At 38.6% G+C, this 23436-nt stretch overlaps 1 protein-coding gene across 7 annotated transcripts in view; it reads right to left on the reverse strand.

The window, feature by feature from the left end:
• The window catches only part of LOC113051768 (transcriptional enhancer factor TEF-1-like), a 67835-nt gene that overhangs the window by 10719 nt on the left and 33680 nt on the right, over positions 1-23436 (reverse strand). For 3 of the 7 annotated variants that reach the window (XM_026215825.1, XM_026215824.1, XM_026215823.1), the window contains exons 4-6: positions 6972-7036; positions 3505-3567; positions 3351-3413 (exon numbers count right to left, since the gene is read on the reverse strand). In XM_026215825.1, coding sequence (XP_026071610.1) covers positions 3351-3413; positions 3505-3567; positions 6972-7036 — 191 coding nt within the window. The other 4 variants (XM_026215827.1, XM_026215829.1, XM_026215826.1 and 1 more) reach the window with 3 other exon arrangements.

The raw sequence follows: 23436 nt of genomic DNA on the forward strand, positions 1-23436 counted from the left end.
AGCTTTTTTTTTTTTATTAATGAATGAACTATATACATTAATTATGAATTGATGAATTAGCAGAAGGCGACCAATTTATTATACAGTTTTAGGAAATAGTCACAACTTCTTAGTTAAAAGCAGGTCAGTTCGTTTGGTCCAAAAACATTTTTTGTAATGCTGGTTGAAAAAGTCTCTTCACATACCAAAAGCAATCCCTAAGTTAATTGGTCTAAATGTATTTACATGTAATGATATCATCTGCGGAAGGTGTAGGACCATGAAATGGTCATCCAATCATTTCCCTCAAACCGAGGGCTGTCCTACCTGCCTTTCAACATATGTATTTGCACACCTCCATGCACGTTCCATTATGAGCTTTGTGCTGTAGTATTTTCTCACCAGAGAATGAGACATGAGGTGATCTGACAGCATTGAATTCAACCCTCCAACAACGCCATCTCTCATCATGTCACTGTTTAGCCTCTGCTCGGTCATATGTTTTGGAGGAGGCATGGCTTTGGAGAGTGAAAATGCAGGCAGGGTGGAATCATATGCTTTTAAAGCTAGCTTGGTATTGCAAACCTCTCTAAAATCGCCTACCCTATCTTATATTTCTTCAAAAATGCATTGTAGTATCAGCGGGTGAACATGGTGCTGACCAGTACAGAACTAGTCCTACCCAGCATAAACTAGAACTGAAATATCGGTCTATGCTGGTCTTTTCAGCAGTGATATAACACAAGGACTGAAATGTTGGTTTTAGATTCAAGGATTTCCTGAATATTACTAATTTTGATTATGACCAAATTGTAATTCAGTAATGAAAAAGACCTTTTTTAATGTATAATTATGATTTTAGTCATATGCTTCCCATGACATGCTAAGCCCTCTGAAGTCACACCGCACATGCTAATAGTTAAACCAAGATTAAGGACTCAAGCAGATGGACTGCAGGAAGCATCTTTGGGAAAGATTTTTAGCTGATAATATGGCAGTTTGAGATCACTGTGGCTAGGGTTTCATTACAGACCAGCTCAAAGAGTGGCACCATAATGACAGTCATTTCAGTCAACATGTCTCAGATAAGAGCACACTGGGCAGGTTTACTATAATGCTACGCTGCAAATGGCAGGAGGAAGCTCAAATTCTTCCCCGCTCCTGATTTCTAATTTGCTTTAGATGAGAGTAGACAGAGACCCATACAAAAGCTGGCTGTTTTAACTCAGGTAGCCGCCAGTGTCCCTGAAAGACCAGCCATTCATGGCGGAAATGCACACAGATGCTCCACTAGGCACACACACACACACTCCTACACACGCACACAAATGGGGGAGTCATTAATCTATCTGAGTAAACTGGGAACTGTGGAAAAGTGTGCTGGTCAAAAGGAGTTAGTCATCACCTCACAAAAAGAAAGAGAAAGAAACAGAAGGAGACCGAGAAGTCAGACCAACCTCAAGGTCCTTTCAGTAAACACAGACATTAGGAAACGACCCTTGCAGATGTATCTTAAATGACAGGTCAATTTATTATCAGATTATCCCTTCCACAAAAGGCCCCTTTTTTTGTAAGCCGCAGCCTTTGTGCATGAGATGCATTTGATGTAAGGTGATTATATGCTACACACTTTGCTGTTTATATGACTGAATCACAAAGGGGGGGACGATTGGAAATGGTGGGAGAGAATTGGGGGGGGGGGGTGATTTCAGTAGTTTCATTAATGCAGCATGAGAAAAGCGTTTGACGGCCAGTGGGTTATAGAAAAAAAAAAGCCAAGAGAAAGAGCGAGAAGAGAGGGGAACGCCACAAAAAGCATCTGAGTGACGGCCCTAATGGGTCTCTTTGGTCCAGACTTCTTGTGCAGAGCGTTTGGGAAGAACAGATGACCTCATTAAACTCCAGGAGAGATAAAGGCAAAGCAGCGCAGGTTTTACTCTAGACTGTGCTCTTCCTGTAGTCATGTGGCCGCTTGTGTTGTTTAAGCAGTGACCACAATCCCGCTGAACTCTGACCTCCAGCTCTAAGCCACTCTCACCAGCTGAAGCGTACTGCCAGCACGAGACAACACTCCACACACGACACAAACATGCAAACACGACACACAGAAAGACATTCACGTAACCAGCAAAGTGCACTGTGCTTCTGTGGCTTTGTTTCATCATATAATGGTTTTCAAATGTTTATATCTCACATCTTTAAAGGAACTTTTTATTGGTCTCATGATAGTTGCATTTGCAGAGGCAACTATAGCTAGTTGATTTACCTGATTAACCTTTCAAAACATTCTTCTGTTTTTTGAGCATCCTGACATAGTACCATTGAATGAACCAATAGTGTCGGTTTGGGGACATGCATTTGTTTGCCTGACCAATGGCAGACAGAGAGACTTTTTAGCAAAACTAACAATTTGACGATTCTGCAGTTATTTTATTGCATGCATAAGTCAGGTTTATATTGCATGCGTAAGTCATAACCCACAATTAATTTTGTGAAGACAGTGGCATAGAAATAAGACTTCACCTTTCATCTTAAACTTTTACTATTATTAGAATCAAAATGTATTGCAAAGATTCTACTTAACTAAAACTAAAATTTAGCAAAATAAAAAAGCTAAAATGAACTAAATTGAAATGAAAATTATAAAAGCATCGCTGTTACTTGAAATAAAATTAATATAATTAAAATTATATATATATATATATATATATATATATATATATATATATATATGGAGCTTTTATTATGTAACAGATGCTTACTTATTAATAAAGTCCATTTAGTAATTTATGAACTTTCATAAATTAATTCATAATTTAACTTTTTTTTCTGTATACTACAAAGATGGAACCTACAGATATAGTTTGTGAACTTCTAAAAATACTGTCCCCGAAATTACAGGGATAGAAAACTGGGATTTATAAAACCTCAGTTCCAATTCGGTGAGTAGCTAAATTGTGCTGCATTATGGAACAAACTTAATAGATGCCTTTGCTCTCCAGAGCGATTGAATTTCACATCCATATTAATTTCCAAAGTATATGCTGCTTTTCAGGTCTGCGGCATGTGCCGACAGTTCCTGCACTCCAGCTATATTTAACCAGGAGCCGCCGTGGGACCTATAGCGATAGACTCAGAGCACACGCACTTAGTGGTCAATGAGAGACAGAGGCCAAAGCGGCCTGGAAAACAGACAAGCGTGAAAGGAGGATGCACATCGGGGACGGGGTAGAGGCACTGAATTATGTATGCTAAACAGGCCGTCACATGCGAGGGATCTAGGTTACAGGAATTAGAGCAACAAGGCATTCCCAGGAAACAGGAAGTGAGACGCATGGCAACCACAAGCCCAAAAGCAGAAAAGCGCATACCTTTAGCTTGGAATGAAATTCGCGAGATTTCCTTCTGGCAAGAACCTGAATGTGACTAGACACCTGCGGGGTAGGGGAGGGGAGGAAAACAAAGGAACAGCCTGTAACCATGGCGATGAAAAGCCCCCCTGCAACTGGGCAGAGCCAGACGTACCTTGATGGCAGCTTGGATTTCTCGAACTTTCTTTCTTGCTAAGACCTGTATGTGACTAGACACCTCCGTTTTTCAAAACGAAACAAGAAAAGCAAAAAGAAAAAGCAATAAAGAATTACAGACATTTTTAACAGGCATAACATTTGAGGAGGGCCTTCGTAAAAAGGAAAGCGTGGCCAAGCCGACGGCCGCCCAGCGCACCGGCCCGCTCAACTCCTCACTTAAGTGAGCTGATTAAGGAGAACGCAGGCTTCTTAAGCACATTAAGAGAGCGCAGATGTGATCTTCTGTGTGCTGAATGAGAATGGCCATGTCTAGTATTCTTCGGGGAGGAGAGCGAGAGCGGCTGCGCGGGCCCCGGGGCCCTTTAAAAGCCTCTCTGCATATTCCACCAAGTCAGAGTTCTGTTTGTGAATTATGTACTAATGGTGCATTAATAGTCATGTGAGGTGGGAGGCTGTGTGATGTTGTAGTGAAGCTCTGCTGTTCCTCGTCTTAATCAGGCCAATCACGCACAAGTGGTTGTTGAGCGGGCCTCGCGCTCGACGCCGTGTGTTAATGAGGTCGGGGTGGTCTCCGGAGGCTCGCCACTCTCGACTCTCCAGCCTGGCAAAGTCACATTTACACATATCTCAGCAGCACAAGTGGCCCTTTAACCTTTCCAAATTAATTACAACAATCACTTCAATGGTTCAGGCTCAGCCAAATGAAATTACAATGGTATTGTTGTGATGTTTCAGCGTTTGGGTCGATTTCTGGACTTCTCACTTTGCTGCGAGTTTAACAGGTGTCAATCTTTTATAATATCATACACATAGATTTATGTACGTTTTTTTCTATCACTGATAGGTATGTTCTGGGTTACAAACTATTTCCGCTCTGTCAACATAATCTGTGGCGTGCTGCAGATTACAAAACTTCATATTTAAAATCCGGTGTATACTACACCTTGCACTTTTTAATTGGAAGTTCTGAATTAAAATGCAGAAAAGTTTCTGTACTTACATTAACTAGTTGTAGCAAATATGTATGGTCATTTATATAGTCCTAGACAATGGTCGTTTTTCAAAAATTTATAAATACTTTACAGTATAGATCCATTAGTTAACGTCAACTTTAACTAATAATAAGCAAATGCATGTTACAGAGTTTACTAATCTTTGCTAGCATTATTTAATAACATTCCAAATGTTCATTGTAACTTTAAGTTTGCTCAGGTCCAATAAGAATAGTGTATTATTAAATACTGAAATTAACACTTACCATATTTTCCGGACTATAAGTCTCACTTTTTTTCATAGTTTGGCTGGTCCTGCGACCTATAGTCAGATGCGACTTATTTATCAAAATTAATTTGACATGAACCGAGAGAAATGAACCAAGAGAAATGAACCAATAGAAAACATTACCGTCTTCAGCCACGAGAGGGCGCTCTATGCTGCTCAGTGCTCCTCAGTGCTACTGTAGTTTACCCCTTAAAACGCCCTCTTGCGGCTGTAGACGGTAATGTTTTCTCTTGGTTCTTGGTTCTAAATAAATGATACTTATAGTCCAGTGCGACTTATATATGTTTTTTTTTTCCTCGTCATGACGTATTTTTTGACTGATGCGATTTATACTCAGGTGCGACTTATAGTTCGAAAAATACAGTATATTAAGTACTTTTACAGTATATTGTTGTACTAATGTACCTCAGGTCCATTAGAAATATCAACAGGTACAATTTTGATTTTAATAAGATATTACTACATAATGAAATTAACACTATTTCATTGTTAGTGAAACCTTATTGTACAGTGTTACCAATATTTTATTGTTGAAAGCAGCAACTGACCACTCAAAATTGATAATTTTAGACGTTTAGTGAGACATGTAAAGTTTAAGTTAACATACTTAAATTAGCGTGATCATTTAGATATTGTGAAGGGGATTCACTCTTACACTGTATGTTTGAGTGATCAGAAAGTGGCCTGGATACTACATAACCCGGAATATTCATATATCTAATTTAAAACAAAAGATGTCTTGAATCACAATCCCTGTCTGCTGTAGTAAATCTAGCTGATAAAGCTTTGAGACAGAGCCATCTAAGCACAGCCCACTGAAGTGTTACTTCTGCACGAGCACATACAGATCAACATCACAAATTACATTAGTCCAAAAAAAAACAAAAAACACGAATTCATGGATTTCAAAAGACATTTCAGTTCTGAACAGGCCATTTGTGTAAAAACACGTCTATTTAATTTTTATTAATTTTAGTTTTTTTTTTTTTTTAAATAAGCCTTTTTTTAAATAGTGATGATTTGTGATTGCTATTGTGTGAGTGAGTGTCTTGGCCATAACTGTTCAGCGGCGTGTTCGCATACAGCTGAATGAAACATCTGCCGGCTGAGCCCAGCGTTCAGGCTCCATCTCTTCTACAATCGCATTAGCGTTCTTGCACCCAGCCTGAACATGCTGCAAAGCTCCATGCTCCTGCATGAGTGGCTATGTGTGTGTGTGTTTGTATGTGTGTGTGTGTGTGTGTGTGTGTGTGCATTGTATTAACCTATGTTTATGTGTGTGTATGAGCAGGGGTGGGCGATATAAAAATAAAAAATAAAACATTAAAAATTAGTCAAGATAATTGGTTTTCCAATCACTTCAGCCGCCTAGATGTGCAGTAAAAGATGGAAGATGCCCCACTTGTTAATTTATTCTATTTCCAACACATCTTTTAGGTTTTTCTGAACAGGTGTTCTATTATACAACCAAATACACGAGCAAACCATTCATTTTTCAGTCAAGCTTTACAGGGCACACATACTTTCTATTCAGTAGATCTGACTGAATTACGACATTTTTAGCACTTCAGCTGTCAATTTTATATATTTTTTTATAATATATTTTTATATATCAATTAACACACACACACACACACACACACACACACACACACATATATATATATATATATATATATATATATATATTTATATATATATATATATATATATATATATATATATATATATATATATATATATATATATATAATGTCATAATAAAGTTATTGAATTATTATATATAATTCATTTTGTAATTTATAAGCTTACAATTACTGTATATGCACTTGCAAACAAGAAAAGCCTTTTTTTTCTTTGAATTGAAAAAAGGGATTCTGAGCAGATAATGTATTTTAAAAATTGCAATTTAGATGACTGAGCAAAATATATAATATTATTTTTTTCTGTAAAAGTATATGCAGTTTGTAAAGAACATGATTAAAAAAAAAAATTCAAGAACACTGTAATAAATATTTTTCCTTTATATCGCCCAGCCCTGAGTGGGAGTATGTCTTTATTTCTGCTGGTCATTGTGTGAGCTGTAAGATTTCTTCCTGCAAAAGCTTGGAAAGCAGATGCATTGGACAGTACTGGCCTTCCTGTTCATTGGCATGCATGCAAGAACAAGGATTCTCTTACCTGTTTCCTTGTCCTTGTCTTCCCAGTTCTGAGTTTAATGTATCTGGCAATCAGCTCATTCCGACCTACGGAAAGACAATAGATGAGATGTGTTAATGTAAAAACTTTGGAAATGGGATACTTTCAATTTAACTAACCTAATCAAAGCAGGAATGCATGGCCTTGAGTTTGTATGCATGAGCCAAACTTTCTATAGCCTCAGTTGTTCCCACCATGTTAGTAACATGTAGCAATCCTAACCCCATTGAATCAACAAACATGACTATTTACATTAAAATAGCCCAACAACTCTACAGCCTTTCAATTAAATCTAATTTAATCCCAGTATTTTCAAAGCCTCATGCTATGAAAAGAATCCAGATCCAGTCTTTCATATGGTTAAAGCACGTAATGGCATAGGAACCATACCTATTCATTTAAAACACTACTGTTCGCACTAAATAATAATTAAAGCATGGTTTTGTAGTGATCTCCAATTAATGGCAGCTCTACACATTCTTGCACCCTCGGCACTGCTCTAATTACTAATGCTAGGCACAATGACCCCTGCTTAGCCTTTTCATGTGTTAATAACATACCGCCACCCCAAAACTATTACGCAAATTACAGGTAAAGAGCCACTCTAATTATGTGTCCAGCTTTAGGCAACGGTTGCCACAGAGCTTTTGTTTTTTTGATCATTTTTGTTTTGTTAATAAAACTAGATTTTTAAACAGCAGCCGCAGAATTGATGTAGCTGCAATTTACCACGTGTCCACCTAATTTACATTGGAACCACATTAAACTGTATTTACTGCAAAATATAATTAGCATAAAGTAAAAAGAATACTAAATAGAAACATGAGATAGAAACACATGTCGTTTTGTTGTACATATGTATGTATATAAAAAATACTGAGAGATTAAGTTGGTCAAAAGAAAGATGTCATATTTGCCATCACTCAACCAGTTTCAATACAAATACAGTGTATAGTCTTAAAAATGTAGTACTTGTCAAAGCTCACCAAGGGTGCATTAATGTGCTCAGGATACAGTAAAGACACTGATATTGTGAAATAGTATTGCAATTTTAAATTGTTTTCTGTTGTAATATATTTAAAAATGTGATTTATTTCTGTGATGCAAAGTTTAATTTTCAGCATCATTACTACGGTCTTCTGTGTCACATGTTTCTAATATTCTGGCTTACTGCTTAAGAAACATTTCTTATTATTATCAAAGGTGAAAACATTTGAAACCGTATCAATATGAAACATTCATATTTATGCAGAAATCATGATATACCAGCATTCAATTGTTCAAATTTTATTTTATTTTTTATTTTTTTTGGGGGGGGGATATGCGTTAACATTTATCAAATGTGAGAACAAAAACATTTTAATGCTACAAAATATTTTAATTCAAATAAATGCTGTTATTTTGAACTTTCTACTCCTCAAAGAATCCTGAAAAATGTTTCCAAAAAATATTAAGAAGCTAAACCTGATATTATATAAATCAATCAAATCTGCATTGGGGTTTCTGCTTTTCCCTACACCAACATAAATTAGCCTTTATTAGTATAGACCTTATTTAAAAAATTTAAAAATTACAAATTTTTTAAATCTTTGGCAACAAATACTGCTTATTTAAAAAGAAATGACTTGAACTCAGCAAGACTTGATATTTAAATTCCCATCTAAACACCTAACAAATCACACATTAAAAGTAAAGGAAGATTTGTGAGGGAGGAACGGCAGCAGATGTGTTCTGGGTGAGGAGTGGGGTGACTGGCCGTGGCCGTGTCTGGGCTGAGGTCTGTTGTTTGTGAAACAAGCACACACTGAGATGGCAAAGGCCCATCATCCACCTGCTGTGCGCTGGGCTCGCTGTGTTCAGGTGGGATGGGTAATCTCCTGAGCTTCTGCTATAAGGCACACCTGTCGTGTGAAAGGGAATCTCTTTCTCACTCACCTCCTCTCTCTTACGTACCAGTCATTTTCCTTTCTGTCAGCAAAATCCTCATGAGCTTTAAAACCAAGAGGAATAATAAAGAATGAAATGCACCTGCTGTTGCTAGTTTTCTTTTCATGTCCTGTGTACGTTTTAGCACTTGAACAAATTATGCAAATGAGGTAATGATGCAAACACGCCCAAAAAAATCAGTGCTGAACATAATTTGTATAAAAGTTCTTCTACTGTGATCTGCATCCGAGTGTAACATATCATCCAAAAATAAAATTTTATTTAGTTCTATTCATCTGTTGTTAACTGGATTTGGTTATGTGGGCGTTGCACTCAAAAGTGTAGGAAGATAAGCATGGGTTTGCTGGAGCAAGTTCAAGTAGATTAGTTAAATGATTGGAGAAGACCTGCGCTCTTTATAAGATTTATAACATCTATAACAACTATAACATAACAGAAAATAGATAGGGTGAATTTTCATTCAATGCCTTTAACTATGTGGTCATCAGCAAGTGTCTCTGAAAAGCCCCAACTGGAGACTGAATCCTAGGTAGACCAAATTCTGGAAATACCCACAAACTCGTACACATGTGGCAATATTGAGATGTCTAAATGAAACAGTACAGTACAAACTCCTTCTACGAAGACCTTGTACTAACAATTGGTAGCCCTCCCAAACACAGCCTGAGGCTAATGAGCATATGATTCCAATATGTGTGCTTGATACATGTGCAGGCTGAATAGAGGGACAGCTCTCTTTCTTCACATAGGCCATTCTGATAAGGCTATAACAACGGTGGGAGATCATGTGACCTCCAGGACAAATAAATAGCATCTGGGGATTTTCAGTCCTAGCCCACCTCCCCAGCGTGCCAACACTGTAATCTCTCCCAGATGAAGCCAAGGTCTCGCCACTTTCAATAATTCACACACTGTGTACACATAACATGACAATAAGGGCATTCATGCAGAAGCCTGATTCCTAGATCAAAGCTCACAAACGGCCAGCTGTAAGCATGCTTACTGCTGAATAATTCATTATTTTCACCGCCTTGGAAAAAAACCTTGCTCAGCGGGACTTTCTTCCCTGTGTTTGCAGTGCAAAACAAGGTTGGCAAAGTCAAAAAAGAGGGTAATGACACACTGGAGGTCTTGAAACCCCAGGAAAAAAGCTTCGCCCCAATGACAATAATAAGAGAAAATACTTTTTAAAGTAATATGTGTTCCGGTTTTATTCTAAAAGAGTGTGACCAGGTGCCCTGTAAATTCATATTCAGATATTAAATTAAAATATTAACAGTTCAGGTTACAGAATCTCATATGCACTACCCAAAAATTCAATCATGATTGTTTTGTCATATATTGGATTAATGAGTCAAGTCAATAAGAATATTTATGAATAATAATAATAATAATACAAATAATGAAGAAATTATTCACTTTGTGTGAACAGGTTGGAATGCACCAATTTAATTTAAAGTCTCGTTTGTGGTGGATATTCATGGCGAATATATTCATTTTGCAATATGGTGAACATGAGAAGGATGGCAGAGCAGTGGGTGGGAATCGGGGAGGATGTGAACTCTTGCAAGAGTTCTCCAGTTGTCAGTCAAAACAGCAGGGAAAGGATTAGGTATTTATGGTCCTGCTTAAATAGCAGAGCATCGGGCAAAGAAGAAATCCGTTCTCTTGAGTAGGAAAAGGCTTCCCTTAATTTCAAAGACACCAGAGACCATATCAATAGCTCCTAAAACAGCAGAAGCCACTCAGTGGGGCCTGCCGGCACCCCTCTTTCTTGGATTGTCCCCCATCTGACTCTTCATTCAATTAGCAATGCATCTCCACCCTTTGCACCAACTCCCTCAGAGGAAAGAGGAGCGGATTGCCTCCCCGTTTCCTACTGAGAGCTGTCAGCACTCCCACCTCGATTTAGACACTAACTCGTCCTCCCCTGCTCAGACTTCACAGATATGCACCGACAGACTCTGGCCATTGAATAGGGTGTGTCTTCGATAATTTCGCAGTCTGGAGCCAAAGACTGTAGCTGGACATTGGCTAAGCCAGAGAGCAATTAACAGTCCTGGAACAAGAGTTCACCGTCTTCTTACATCCGTCCATTCCTTGGTTCCTGCATCGCCTCCTTGAACTGAGGAGGTTTACACAGCTGCTGCATTGGCCACTACTCCCCCCACAACCCCCCGCTGCAGCCCGCTTTACCACATATAAACTCTCACCTCACTGTGCTGCATCACACTTTTTAATTAGGATGAGGTTTCATTGCCTCAACTGGGCTGCTCTCAAAAGGCTCAGCACAGCAAGCATTTTCTCTGTGTTTTATAGCTGTTTCTCAGATTTGCCAAAACACCCTAGCAGCAGTGGACTTTCAAATTACTAATCACCAGTAATGTGTCAAGACTCAATATCTTATAGTCGCTTGTGAAGATCCATGTTGATACTTGATATAAATTCCTGCTGAACAATCATAGGTCCAAGCTGATCTAGTTGATAAAGCTGGTCAGTGCAGCTGGCTAGGGACATAGGAAATTCAGTTATAATGTCCTAAAATTCAGCTTGACCACCCAGGTAAGAGCATGTACAATAGGCCTGGCATGGCCCTGTATAGTCATTAGCTGGTTGATCAACTGGACTTCAACTGGTAGAACATCTTAGACCATCTGGTTATACAGTAGCTGGTAGACCACCATGGACAGCAATAAACCAGCTGCTATGTTTAGCAGCTCCCTTCTCCTCCTCCTGACAGTTTGAAGTTATGAATCCATCCTCATCAGCCCTTACATTAGCATCCTCTGAGCCCTATGGTAGGTTCAAGCAGGTCAAGATTACTGATTAACTGTACTGTGTTTTGGTGGGCCTTTTTCATCCTGGTAGACCACCCTGGTCAATCTGGATAGTGCTGGTAGACCACCTTGGAACAGCAATAAATCATCTACTCTGTTTCAAAAACCTGCTTGACCACCTTGTACTGCAACCCTCTACATTGCGAGTAAACCACTCGCATATTTGACTAAATCTTCACTCTGGGTGACTAAATAATGTCTATCATTAGCCATTGGCTAATAAATTCCAAGATTTTACTTACCAGTATGTGTGGCTAATTAAATTTAGAATAGATATATTTCACTCTGTGAGCCTCCGACCATCATGGCCTCCCAACAATCCCAATATCTGCTGATTGGCTTCATCACTCTGTCTCCTCTCCATCAGTAAGCTGGTGTGTGGTGGGCGTTCTGGCGCAATATGGCTGCCGTCGCATCGTCGCAAAACTCTAGTGTGAAGGTGCACAACTCTTTGCTGATAGTTTCACTGTTTCTCACAGAAGCAAAGAGAGACAGCGAATCTTACATGCCACGCTGTATCGACGGGCTACATTTAAACAATATTCTTTGTTTATATTTTTCTGTCAAAATAACAGTTCATTTAGAATTATTCAGCTTTTAAGAACAAACAGAAGATTGTTTTAGACCTGGTGAAAATCTTGATCGAGCTGGTTCGAGTTGGTATAACACCTTGGAGCAGCAACAAACCAGGATTTCAAGTCCCAAAAATGAGCCTGACCACCTTAAGCTGGTATGAGTTGTTTTTTTCTTGCAACTTGTGGCTGTGTCCTCCTCCTTACAGGTCTAACTGTGATGAAACCATCAACACCAGCCCACCCATTAACATCCTCCCAGCCCCTCACAGATAGCACTCCACAGGAGCCAAAGAGCCTCTACAGCAGGAGTGTGTTATATCATTTAAAAAGACAGCATAAAATTGCCATTGATTCCACACCGAGGGGGTGAAGCAAATAAAGCCCCATCATCCTTCCTGCCAGCATGTCATAGCAAAGATGATTTAATCAAAGCAAAATCCTGCAGCTCGGCTCAAACCCCATGCCATAAACATTGTCCTCATTTATAGTTATAGCATATTAAATCCTTTTAATGGCTTTGGTTATGCTGTTTGATTGCTAAAAACACATCACTTTTTTTTTTTTCTCAGAGCTTTTTAAAGGACTCATTTCCTGTTATACCACATTTGTTTAACACAGGCCTGACCGCACTCACATCTGGCCGGTTGGGCAACTATGATGTCACTGGATGCTGGAGCGTGGCCATACAGCCAGTAAGCAGTGAGAGATTTCTGACATAAAGGCGTACTTCAACCCATCCTGAATCTGTCAGTTGTCACAGCACAAAAAAATGAAGTTTTATCATTCTTAAAATTCCTCATATGAGATTTCATACTTGTGCAATAAAGTTCGTCTTCTGAATAAATGACTTTCATGAGCCACTTTTTTTCATCAACTGGTCAAAAAATGCAAACCGACTGAGCAATGTTATCAAATAAATTGCTAGTCAAAATACCCAAAGACAAAATGTTAATGTTGAATGCAATGAATTGCGTATGAGTTTTTCGTGGAGTACATTTTAATAAAGATGAACATGTTTGGTTGCTCGTAATTAGGGGTAGTGCAATTATTGAGTAGCACTTCCACAGTCACTATGAACTATCTTTCACAAAAGCATGAATTCTTTGAGTTTGATATTCTCCTGGTGAGACCTGTGGAGACAGCAGCCCTTCTCCTGTGTGCAGTACAAGACACAATGCCCCTGCTTCCCTGTCACGCGTGATAGATGACTCGAGGGTCTCCGGCTTCCATTAGCATCACAATAGACTAAACCAACAATATGGAGGCATTCACTCCAAGGGTCCCTGGCTCGGCTGGGCTGGGGGAAGGGCCAGCGCAGGGCAAAGGGAGGCAGGCAGGAAGCCTTTTACTCTCAAGAACAACAGCATTCAAGGAACACGGCTTGCTAAGAGGGGAACCCACATAGACAGGAGACAAAGAGAGAGATTTGTGCCTTGGAAGTTGAGCAGGTGACACAGAACTAGATTCTAGTGCACAAAGTGAGGCACCAAAAAAGGAGGTTCGTGCAAAAGTTTTTCCAGGCAAAATGATTTTCAGGATTGTGACTTGCTTCAACAACTAAGTACATTCACAACTGAAAATGAAAATTACAAAATGTTCTTGTATATTCTGCTTCAAGTGAAATCAGTAAACGTGACAATATATCTGAACTCGAACTTCCATCAGGATGAAAGTGCTAAATCTTAAAAGAGAAAGCACCTAACCTTAATCTAACAATTGAAATCTGTATAGGAAGACTGTTTATAAACATCTCACTCATGCAAACCAGCTGCCTATATCAGGGGGCTTACATTTACACGAAGGGTCATAAGATAAATGTTTCTCTACTGGCATTATTGTTTCATTAAGAACTTTTTACCTCAATTACACAAAAAGTGCGTAAGAAATGTAAGATTTTAGGATTTATCAAATGTTCTTCAAAGGTCACACTGACAAAATATTAAGCACCTTTCACTGAATGGTAATTTGGACAACCAAATAAAGTCTCAGCACCTTAAGTCGACCAAATTTGTCATGCACTTAGTGGTGCCCTGGCCTTTTTAAGGACAAAACACTAGCCTCTCACCCATCCTTTGGCTTGAACAAGCTTAGAGTTCAAGATTATGCACTTTGCCCCATGACCTAATGAGTGTGTGTGTGCACGTGTCTGGGTTTGGGCCATTCGGACGGGTCTTCTGTGCCATCTGCCACCTGCTGAGAAGGCAAGACCTCACTCACACACACTCTATCACACACATTTATGCATCCCCCACTTAACCACACTCAAAAAGCCCATTCATGAGAGAATGGAACAAGAAACAAGCTTCTTCATGTCATGTCCATTTATTAGTGATGTTTGCCAAGACAGGACCACTTATACAAATAATAAAAATTTGGCGACAGACTATTTTCTAAAAACTTATAAAATCTAATATACTTAGATTAAACGTAAGACTACTGTCAGAACTAAGGATCAACATATCATAGAGATTTGCCTAAAGGCTCTTTGACTTGGGCAACTGATGAACCACCTAGCAACCACAGTGAACACCTTAGCAAATGAACCACTGAAGACCCAAGTATGCTTAATTTTCTGCGTTCAGCTATGTCTTTAGAGAAATTAAGTGCACAAGACTTTTCAACACATACTCCATTGACCAAGAGAGACATCTAGAGAACTTATTTTTTGCTCAGATCACTTGCGCTGGTGCCCATGCACACAGAGAAATGGAGCTGTGCGCAAATGGTATGCATAAAAAATTAGGGGACTATGCTGCTGATGAAAATTGCATCATGTGGACTATACCTGCACCACTATCCACAAACCAGAGCAGAAAGTGAACAAGTAAAGTAGGCTTTAGTCTATACACTTTCAGAAATTGGTACAAAAGCTGTCATATATTTCCTTTTGGGGTAAATGAGGTACAAAGGTCTACCTTCTAAAAGCTCCTGGCACTTTTTTTTTTTTAATTAATAGATATTATAGTGTTTTTTTCCTCTTTGGGACACGATTCTCAGCATCATGAAGGTACCTGCTAGTCACATTTAAGCAAAAAAGCAAGCTAGTTTTAGGGGTATCAGGTAAATGGAAGTACTTCTTCTGATATCCGACCTATGCACATATTTTAGAGCTCAAAAACAATACTTAACAACAAATATAACTAATGTTATATAAAATTATTTATACACTAATATTATATAACATAAACATACAGAGAAATTCTTTGAATGGACCAAATAATACAGTTTTGGAGAAGTATTTAACCCCATCTTGTAAGGAGGCATTCATTTTGTCAATAATGCAGGATATATCTCATAGGACATAGGTACACTGATGGTACATCTTTAATCTTTAAGATTTTCATTAAATCTAATATTCACAGGCTTTTATATATTTCCAATCCACACTTGAGCCAAGGATTTCTGGCTTTGTCTCGCAGCTTTCATATCTATACTCCTATATTTTATGAGCCATTTCTCAATACACATAAAAATCATTAAAAGCATTTAACCTTAATGTACAAAAGCAGCTTCTGTTTGAGCCAATCACTTATCAGAAGCTCATGGGTGATGGCTTATAATGATGGATTAGTGTGCATCCCCAGTAGACTGTAACACAAGACTGCATTCAATAGACACACTTGTTTCTGTGGTCTGCAAAGGACAAAGAAATAGGTCTGCATGCCTGAAAAATGTTTCATGTTTCTTATTCAGCTATTACGTCTGCCTGAAAATTCCCCCACTCTATTACTGTCATGCAGTGCATTGCTGGTCTGAAGTGAGTGGGAATCTGGTATGTAATCAAGATCTACAAGCATACGTTGGTAATAGACCATCACTTCCATCCAAAGGACTACCAGAGACTGGAGCACACCTGAGAAATTACACTCACCTAAAGGATTATTAGGAACACCATACTAATACTGTGTTTGACCCCCTTTCACCTTCAGAACTGCCTTAATTCTATGTGGCATTGATTCAACAAGGTGCTGAAAGCATTCTTTAGAAATGTTGGCCCATATTGATAGGATAGCATCTTGCAGTTGATGGGATATGTGGGATGCACATCCAGGGCACGAAGCTCCCGTTCCACCACATCCCAAAGATGCTCTATTGGGTTGAGATCTTGTGACTGTGGGGGCCATTTTAATACAGTGAACTCATTGTCATGTTCAAGAAACCAATCTGAAATGATTCGAGCTTTGTGGTGCATTATCCTGCTGGAAGTAGCCATCAGACGATGGGTACATGGTGGTCATAAAGGGATGGACATGGTCAGAAACAATGCTCAGGTAGGCCGTGGCATTAAAACAATGCCCAATTGGCACTAAGGCGTCTAAGTGTGCCATGAAAACATCCCCCACACCATTACACCACCACCACCAGCCTGCACAGTGGTAACAAGCCATGATGGATCCATGTTCTCATTCTGTTTACGCCAAATTCTGACTCTACCATCCAAATGTCTCAACAGAAATCGAGACTCATCAGACCAGGCAACATTTTTCCAGTCTTCAACTGTCCAATTTTGGTGAGCTTGTGCAAATTGTAGCCTCTTTTTCCTATTTGTAGTGGAGATGAGTGGTACCCGGTGGGTTTTCTGCTGTTGTAGCCCATCCGCCTCAAGGTTGTGTGTGTTGTGGCTTCACAAATGCTTTGCTGCATACCTCTGTTGTAACGAGTGGTTATTTCAAAGTTGCTCTTCTATCAGCTTGAATCAGTCGGCCCATTTTCCTCTGACCTCTAGCATCAACAAGTCATTTTCGCCCACAGGACTGCTGCATACTGGATGTTTTTCCCTTTTCACACCATTCTTTGTAAACCCTAGAAATGGTTGTGCGTGAAAATCGCAGTAACTGAGCAGATTGTGAAATGCCACGCTAAAAAATTGCTTAAATCACCTTTCTTTCCCATTTTGACATTCATTTTGGCGTTCAGGGTATTGTCTTGACCACACCCCTAAATGCATTGAAGCAACTGCCATGTAATTGGTTGTTTAGATAATTGCATTTTTGAGAAATTGAACTGGTGTTCCTAATAATCTTTTAGGTGAGAGTATATAGTTATCACAATCTATTAATGGTCAAATTAACAAAAGAAGTCTCTGAGAGTTTATGACAAATGACAAAAAAAGCATATACTATCCTATGGCTGTAAGCTGTTTAAACAGCAGATGTTTCAGCACTCGTCACAATATATATGTACACACACACACACACATATGAACAACAATATCCCAACATTTTACTTTCCCTCTCAAAAAGATCTCACAAAAATTGAGTAGTATGATCCAACAACAATGTTATTACAAAGAACCAGTTCAAAATGGCAATTCATTCACAAAAGTGATCACCAGGTCAAAGTTCACCAGAAATCGGTGAGTATGACTTAAGAATAGAATTTGGTAATGCAGAATTTAACGCTGACTAATAGATGATCAGTCTTATCATAAGTACATCGACTAGACATCCAATCAATTAATTCCTCATAACACTGTCTTTAAATATAATAAATACCTCTTTAAAAATCAATTTAAAGTGTATGAACACTAAATGAGATCGATAGATAACTTCTGTTGACCTGTGAGAAGTCTAAAAGCTCTGGTCGGGGCTTTAGGTCACGATTCAGAAAACCGCGGAAGGATTAACAATGGGCATCCATTACAGGAACAGACAAGCCACCGGCAGAAAGCTGTGGGTCGCAACCTCAAGGCTTCACTGAGACAGAAAGGATTACGCTTGATGACCCCTCGTAAATCCTCATGGCAGGTAAGGAGGAAGAGGAGGCCTGGGCATCTTTCCTCAGTTCATTCCTCTGTGTTTCCCAGCAGGCAGAGAAACACCCTCCCTCCCAGGGTCTGCTCGTGCTCCCATAGGACCAATTATTACAGCAAGTCCTCCACTGAATCACTCTATCAATTAGGAGGTTGTGAGCACATCATCACATATATTACTGCTGAGGCAGGCCTGGCTGTGGGGGTTAGGATGGAGAGAGCGGTGGAGATGGATGGATTGAAAGTGGACTGATATGCTAGAGTCGGTCGCCATCATCAGGGCTCCCCAGAGGTGTGGGACAACTCCACCTCCAGCCCCACGGATGTGTGAACACACTGTCGGCTGGCACCTCCAAGCGAGTGCATGTTCGGAGCAAGAAAGAGGGTTAAATCAATATTTTCAATCTCTCAAGATCAATCCCGCATCTGAACATGAAGAAAAACCTGTTAGCAGTCACCAATATGTGTAAATGAAAAGCCAAACTTCATGACCTTGATAGTTCTCGTCTCTAAGTTCCTTGCTCCATCTCCTGCAATGCAGCTCCCTAACAAGCCCAAACTCAGCTGAAATGTTTCGAGTTTCAAGTGAATTGGGCTCTTGTACCACACCACCATCTAAAAACTTAACAGAATATAAACACATAAAATTCAGTTTCAAAGTTCCTAAATATTTTATATTAGCATTTTATATAATAATACATTTATTTTTTTTATATTTGTATTTTTAGAATAAATTATACATTTATGTATGTATCAGTGATGCGCGGGTCAATGTATTAATAACCCGCACCCGACCGACATTTTCAACTAACCGCCCGCAACTCGGACCGCAAAAAAAGGAAAAAAAAATATTGTACCCGACCCGCTTCCTGACCCGCATTTTTAATATGTAGTAAATGCTCATCATATCGTCATTGGGCCATAGACGTAGGAACTAGGCAAAAAAAAAAAAAAAAAAAAAAAAAAAAAACTAAAACAAAATCCTTAATATATTCTATTTTTGTCAAGAATTATTTAAAAAAATCGTCAATAAGCTCATAATTTGTTCTAAAATAGTCTAGTCTGGCTATGTCTATTTTTATGTTTCTGTTCAGCAGACATGAGCTTCGGGTTTGCGCATTTCTCCATATATTACGCTCCGTTCGCTCATTCCGTGGGGTCTCGCTCGACCCAGAATGGCCTGCTGGTTCCAAAATATGCAAGGATACATTTAATTGTTTAGTAATAATAAACTGGTGTTTTCTGTGTCGCTGCAAAGATTAAGTTGACAACGCCAGAGAGAAATGCACATTATGGATTAGCCTACATAATCAGAGAGTAGCCTATTTATTTTGGTTTTAATATTTTCGTTTAAAAGTAGACATTTCAAGCTTTCTGTAATAGATAGCCTTATATTTCTCAAATCTGTTAGGCACACGCTGAGTTTCGGCGCCCTCCAGGTCACATGCAAGTGATCCTGCCGGCGCCTCATTACATTGTCTGTTATATATTTGCTTCTTATTTATAAAATTACGGGCAACTGATTGATAAAACATTGATCAAAATTAAGATACAATTTATAGAAAACGAAAATCTTTATCTTAACAATCTGATTTTCTACAAAAAAAAAAAAAAAAAACATTTATTGTTATTATTATCATCATTATCATTATTATTATTATAATTAATGTTGAAAAGAGCTGAAAATATTTTTTCAGGTTTATTAGGGGGGATAAATTGAAAGAACAGCATTATTAAATTTGTTACAGTCATTTATTTGTTACATTTATATTATTTACAACAAGCTTTTGAATGGTATAGTATTATATATTGTTACTGAAACTTCATAATGTTTCACTTGATTATACATTTAGTCAGGAATTATATTTTGGAAAAAGTCTAACTAGTAAAATGTTTACAGGTTATGTGAAAACTATGGAGCCAGAAGAGTCTCAATAAAGATAAATGCACACACTACAGTCACATATGCACACATAGGATTCATACATGCACTCACATAATTCATAAATACACACACAGGATACACAAATGCACACAAAATTCACAAATGCACACACAAAATTTAAGAAGCACAGAAGATTCACAAATGCATACAAAATTCAGAAATGCACACAAAATTCAGAAATACACACACAATTTAGAAATGCAAACAACATTTACAAATGCGCTCAAGATTCACAAATGCACAGGACAAGATTCAGAAATGTATTTCTGATGCACACACACATACATCTTGATTTACAAACTGCTTGCGGTCTGTGAACTTCACTGCTTTTGTGTGTGAATTTTGAGACTCCCTTGACTTGGCTCGACACACAAATGCCTTTTTTTAAACAGGGAATGATCTGCAACCAATCAGATATCTCCCTTGTTTTAGCCAATCACAAGAATGCACCCCAGGTGGGGGATTGTTTACTTATAAGCCAATCAGCGAACGACTCACTTTCCTCACGCAGCGAAAGACTCACTTTCCTCAGCGAACGACTCACTTACCTCACACAGCCAGTGACTCACTTTGCGCAGCTAGCGACCCACTTTGCGCAGCGAACGACTCACTTTCCTCACGAGTCACGCAGCGAACGACTCACTTTCCTCACCCAGCGAGCGACTCACTTTCCTCACGAGTCACGCAGCGAACGACTCACTTTCCTCACCCAGCGAGCGACTCACTTTCCTCAGCGAACGATTCACTTTCCTCAAGCAGTGAAGTTGAGCGAACGATTCACTTTCCTCACGCAGCGATCAACTCACTTTCCTAAGCGAACGACAGCCGGAGACCCACTTTTCGCAGGCAGAGAGCCACTTTCCTCTCGCAGTGGACCACTGACTCTCTCTTCATGTAGGGACTGAATATTATAATTAAAGTGACTTCTATATTGCATCCAAAAGAATATTTAGATATATTTAAATATTCAAAAAGGTTTAAACATTTTTTTTTTTACTTTCATTAAAATATTTCAATAAAATGAAATAATTGCCTATTGCAAATTTATGAATCCATGGTTAACTTTTTTTCTGCAGTCACTGGGCTATATGTATTGAGACATTTTTTAATTTATATTTAGTAAAAAATAATAAAAAATAAACCTGAATTGTAATCTAAACATCTGTATTTTCATACAATTTAATACAATTGCTGTGTGAACAAGTTCATGTGATTGGCTTATAAGTAAACAATCCCCCCACATGGGGTGCATTCTTGTGATTGGCTAAAAGAAGGGAGATATCTGATTGGTTGCTGATCATTCCCTGTTTAAAAAAAAAGCATTTGTGTGTTGAGCCAAGTCAGGGGAGTCTCAAAATTCACACACAAATGCAGTGAAGTTCACAGACCGCAAGCAGTTTGTGAATCAAGATATATGTGTGTGTGCATCAGAAATACATTTCTGAATCTTGTCCTGTGCATTTGTGAATCTTGTCCTGTGCATTTGTGAATCTTGAGTGCATTTGTAAATGTTGTTTGCATTTCTGAATTGTGTGTGTATTTCTGATTTTTGTGTGCATTTATGAATTTTGTATGCATTTGTGAATCTTCTGTGCTTTTTAAATTTTGTGTGTGCATTTGTGCATCTTGTGTGTGTATTTATGAATCATGTGTGTGCATCTATGAATCCTGTGTGTGCATATGTGAATGTAGTGTGTGCATTTATCTTTATTGAGACTCTTCTGGCTCCATAGAAAACTAGTACTACAAGTATACACATAAATAAAAAGAGACTTACTCATGTTAATGATCTCTGCTGAATAAAGCACTTCATCCTTTTTTTCTGAGGAAATCCATTTCTCAAATCCTCAACCACATCACATCTTTTCGGGGTTCATTATGTCTTATTGCTCTCATCGCGAAGCAAACAGTAAAATAAAAAAACTTGAACAGTCTCGCTGCTTTTTCTTCTGTTATTGGTGTATTCAAGCCGCGCGCTTCAGTTTGAATCTGAATAGAGCGTTCAGCGCGGGGGCGTGGTCACAGTAAATATAATGAAGGGAGACGTGAAAAACTAGACATCGCGTTGTTTTCATATGGATTACTTTATCACAGCATATCTGTTTTGGCAGCACTTGTTTAGTTTAAAAGCAGACATGTCAAGCTTTCTATAGATATATATCCAGGGCCGTCGCCAGAACAAACCAAATGGGGGGGCATTTAATTTTCATAGGGGGGCACACTTTTTTTAATGATCTGAGACGGACCATAACATAAACCCATATTAGGCTATAACTAAAATAGACCACAATAATCTTGTTTTTTCAATTATTCAAATAAAATACTTCACCGTTTGATCTCAACGTCTCTGTTTATTGTCTCTTAACATTTCCAAAACCGCCAAAAATTTATTCTGAGATCGCATGCAACGCGCAGCTCAGCTGCGCAAAGGAATTGCGTATAAACAATACAATACTGTATGCTTAACTAAATGAATTGCATGATTTATATATACATATACATATACATATACATATACTTACACACAAACTGCATATTGTAATTTGAATTAATAAAACTACTAACACAAAAATAACATATTGAAAGGTCTGCTGCTGGAGACTTGCCATTGGCTGTTGTATTTGAATAATTAATGAGGTAGGTCTTTGCAAGGTTTTGGTGCTGTTTTGGGATGTTTTAACAGTCATTTATGAATATAATTATATTTAAAATTATGTTCTGTGTAATAATGCGTTGAATAATGAATCTTCTGAATCATTTCTGAAGGTAATGTGTTATGCATTTCTACTGTTACCGTTGTAGTGATTACTGTTCATGTGAGCCAAGTTCTGCTGAAACATCGTTATTAGAGCAATGATCTAAACCAATACCATTCACTGTTAAGCGTCTAGCTGTGCGTTCACGCCGGCGGCGTCGGGAGCGTGAAAAATCGCCCTTGCTGTTCTGTTCACGACGCTGCAGAAAGATTCGTGAGCGCTCAGATGCTCTGACGTAGTCACGTAGACCGAATTCTTATTTTGTATTAATAGTGGCCGCAAAGCGAACAGACTTGTTGATCTTATGCAGATTAACCACAAGGAGGTTAACGTTAAAAGTTGATCTCATTAAATGTTGTTGTGGACGAAATTTTAAGATCCTTTACTTAAAATGAACGATCTCAGACACCTTGGTCCACGTATCACTTTGAATTATTTTCTTATGTCCCTGTACGCAAACAGGGACACATCATAGATTACTGCAAACGCGAAACACCAATAATCAACCTGTCCTCTATTTTGCTTGGGAACTAATGTGATCGGAGCTGCGTCCTCTGGAATCCTCTCAAGCGGATGACTTTTACGTTCCGATTGATTGCTGCCCAACCGCGTCATAGCTCATTACCATAAAGTTG

Source organism: Carassius auratus, chromosome 32 (genome assembly GCF_003368295.1).
Source record: "Carassius auratus strain Wakin chromosome 32, ASM336829v1, whole genome shotgun sequence".
In the NCBI taxonomy this organism is placed as follows: Eukaryota; Metazoa; Chordata; class Actinopteri; order Cypriniformes; family Cyprinidae; genus Carassius; species Carassius auratus.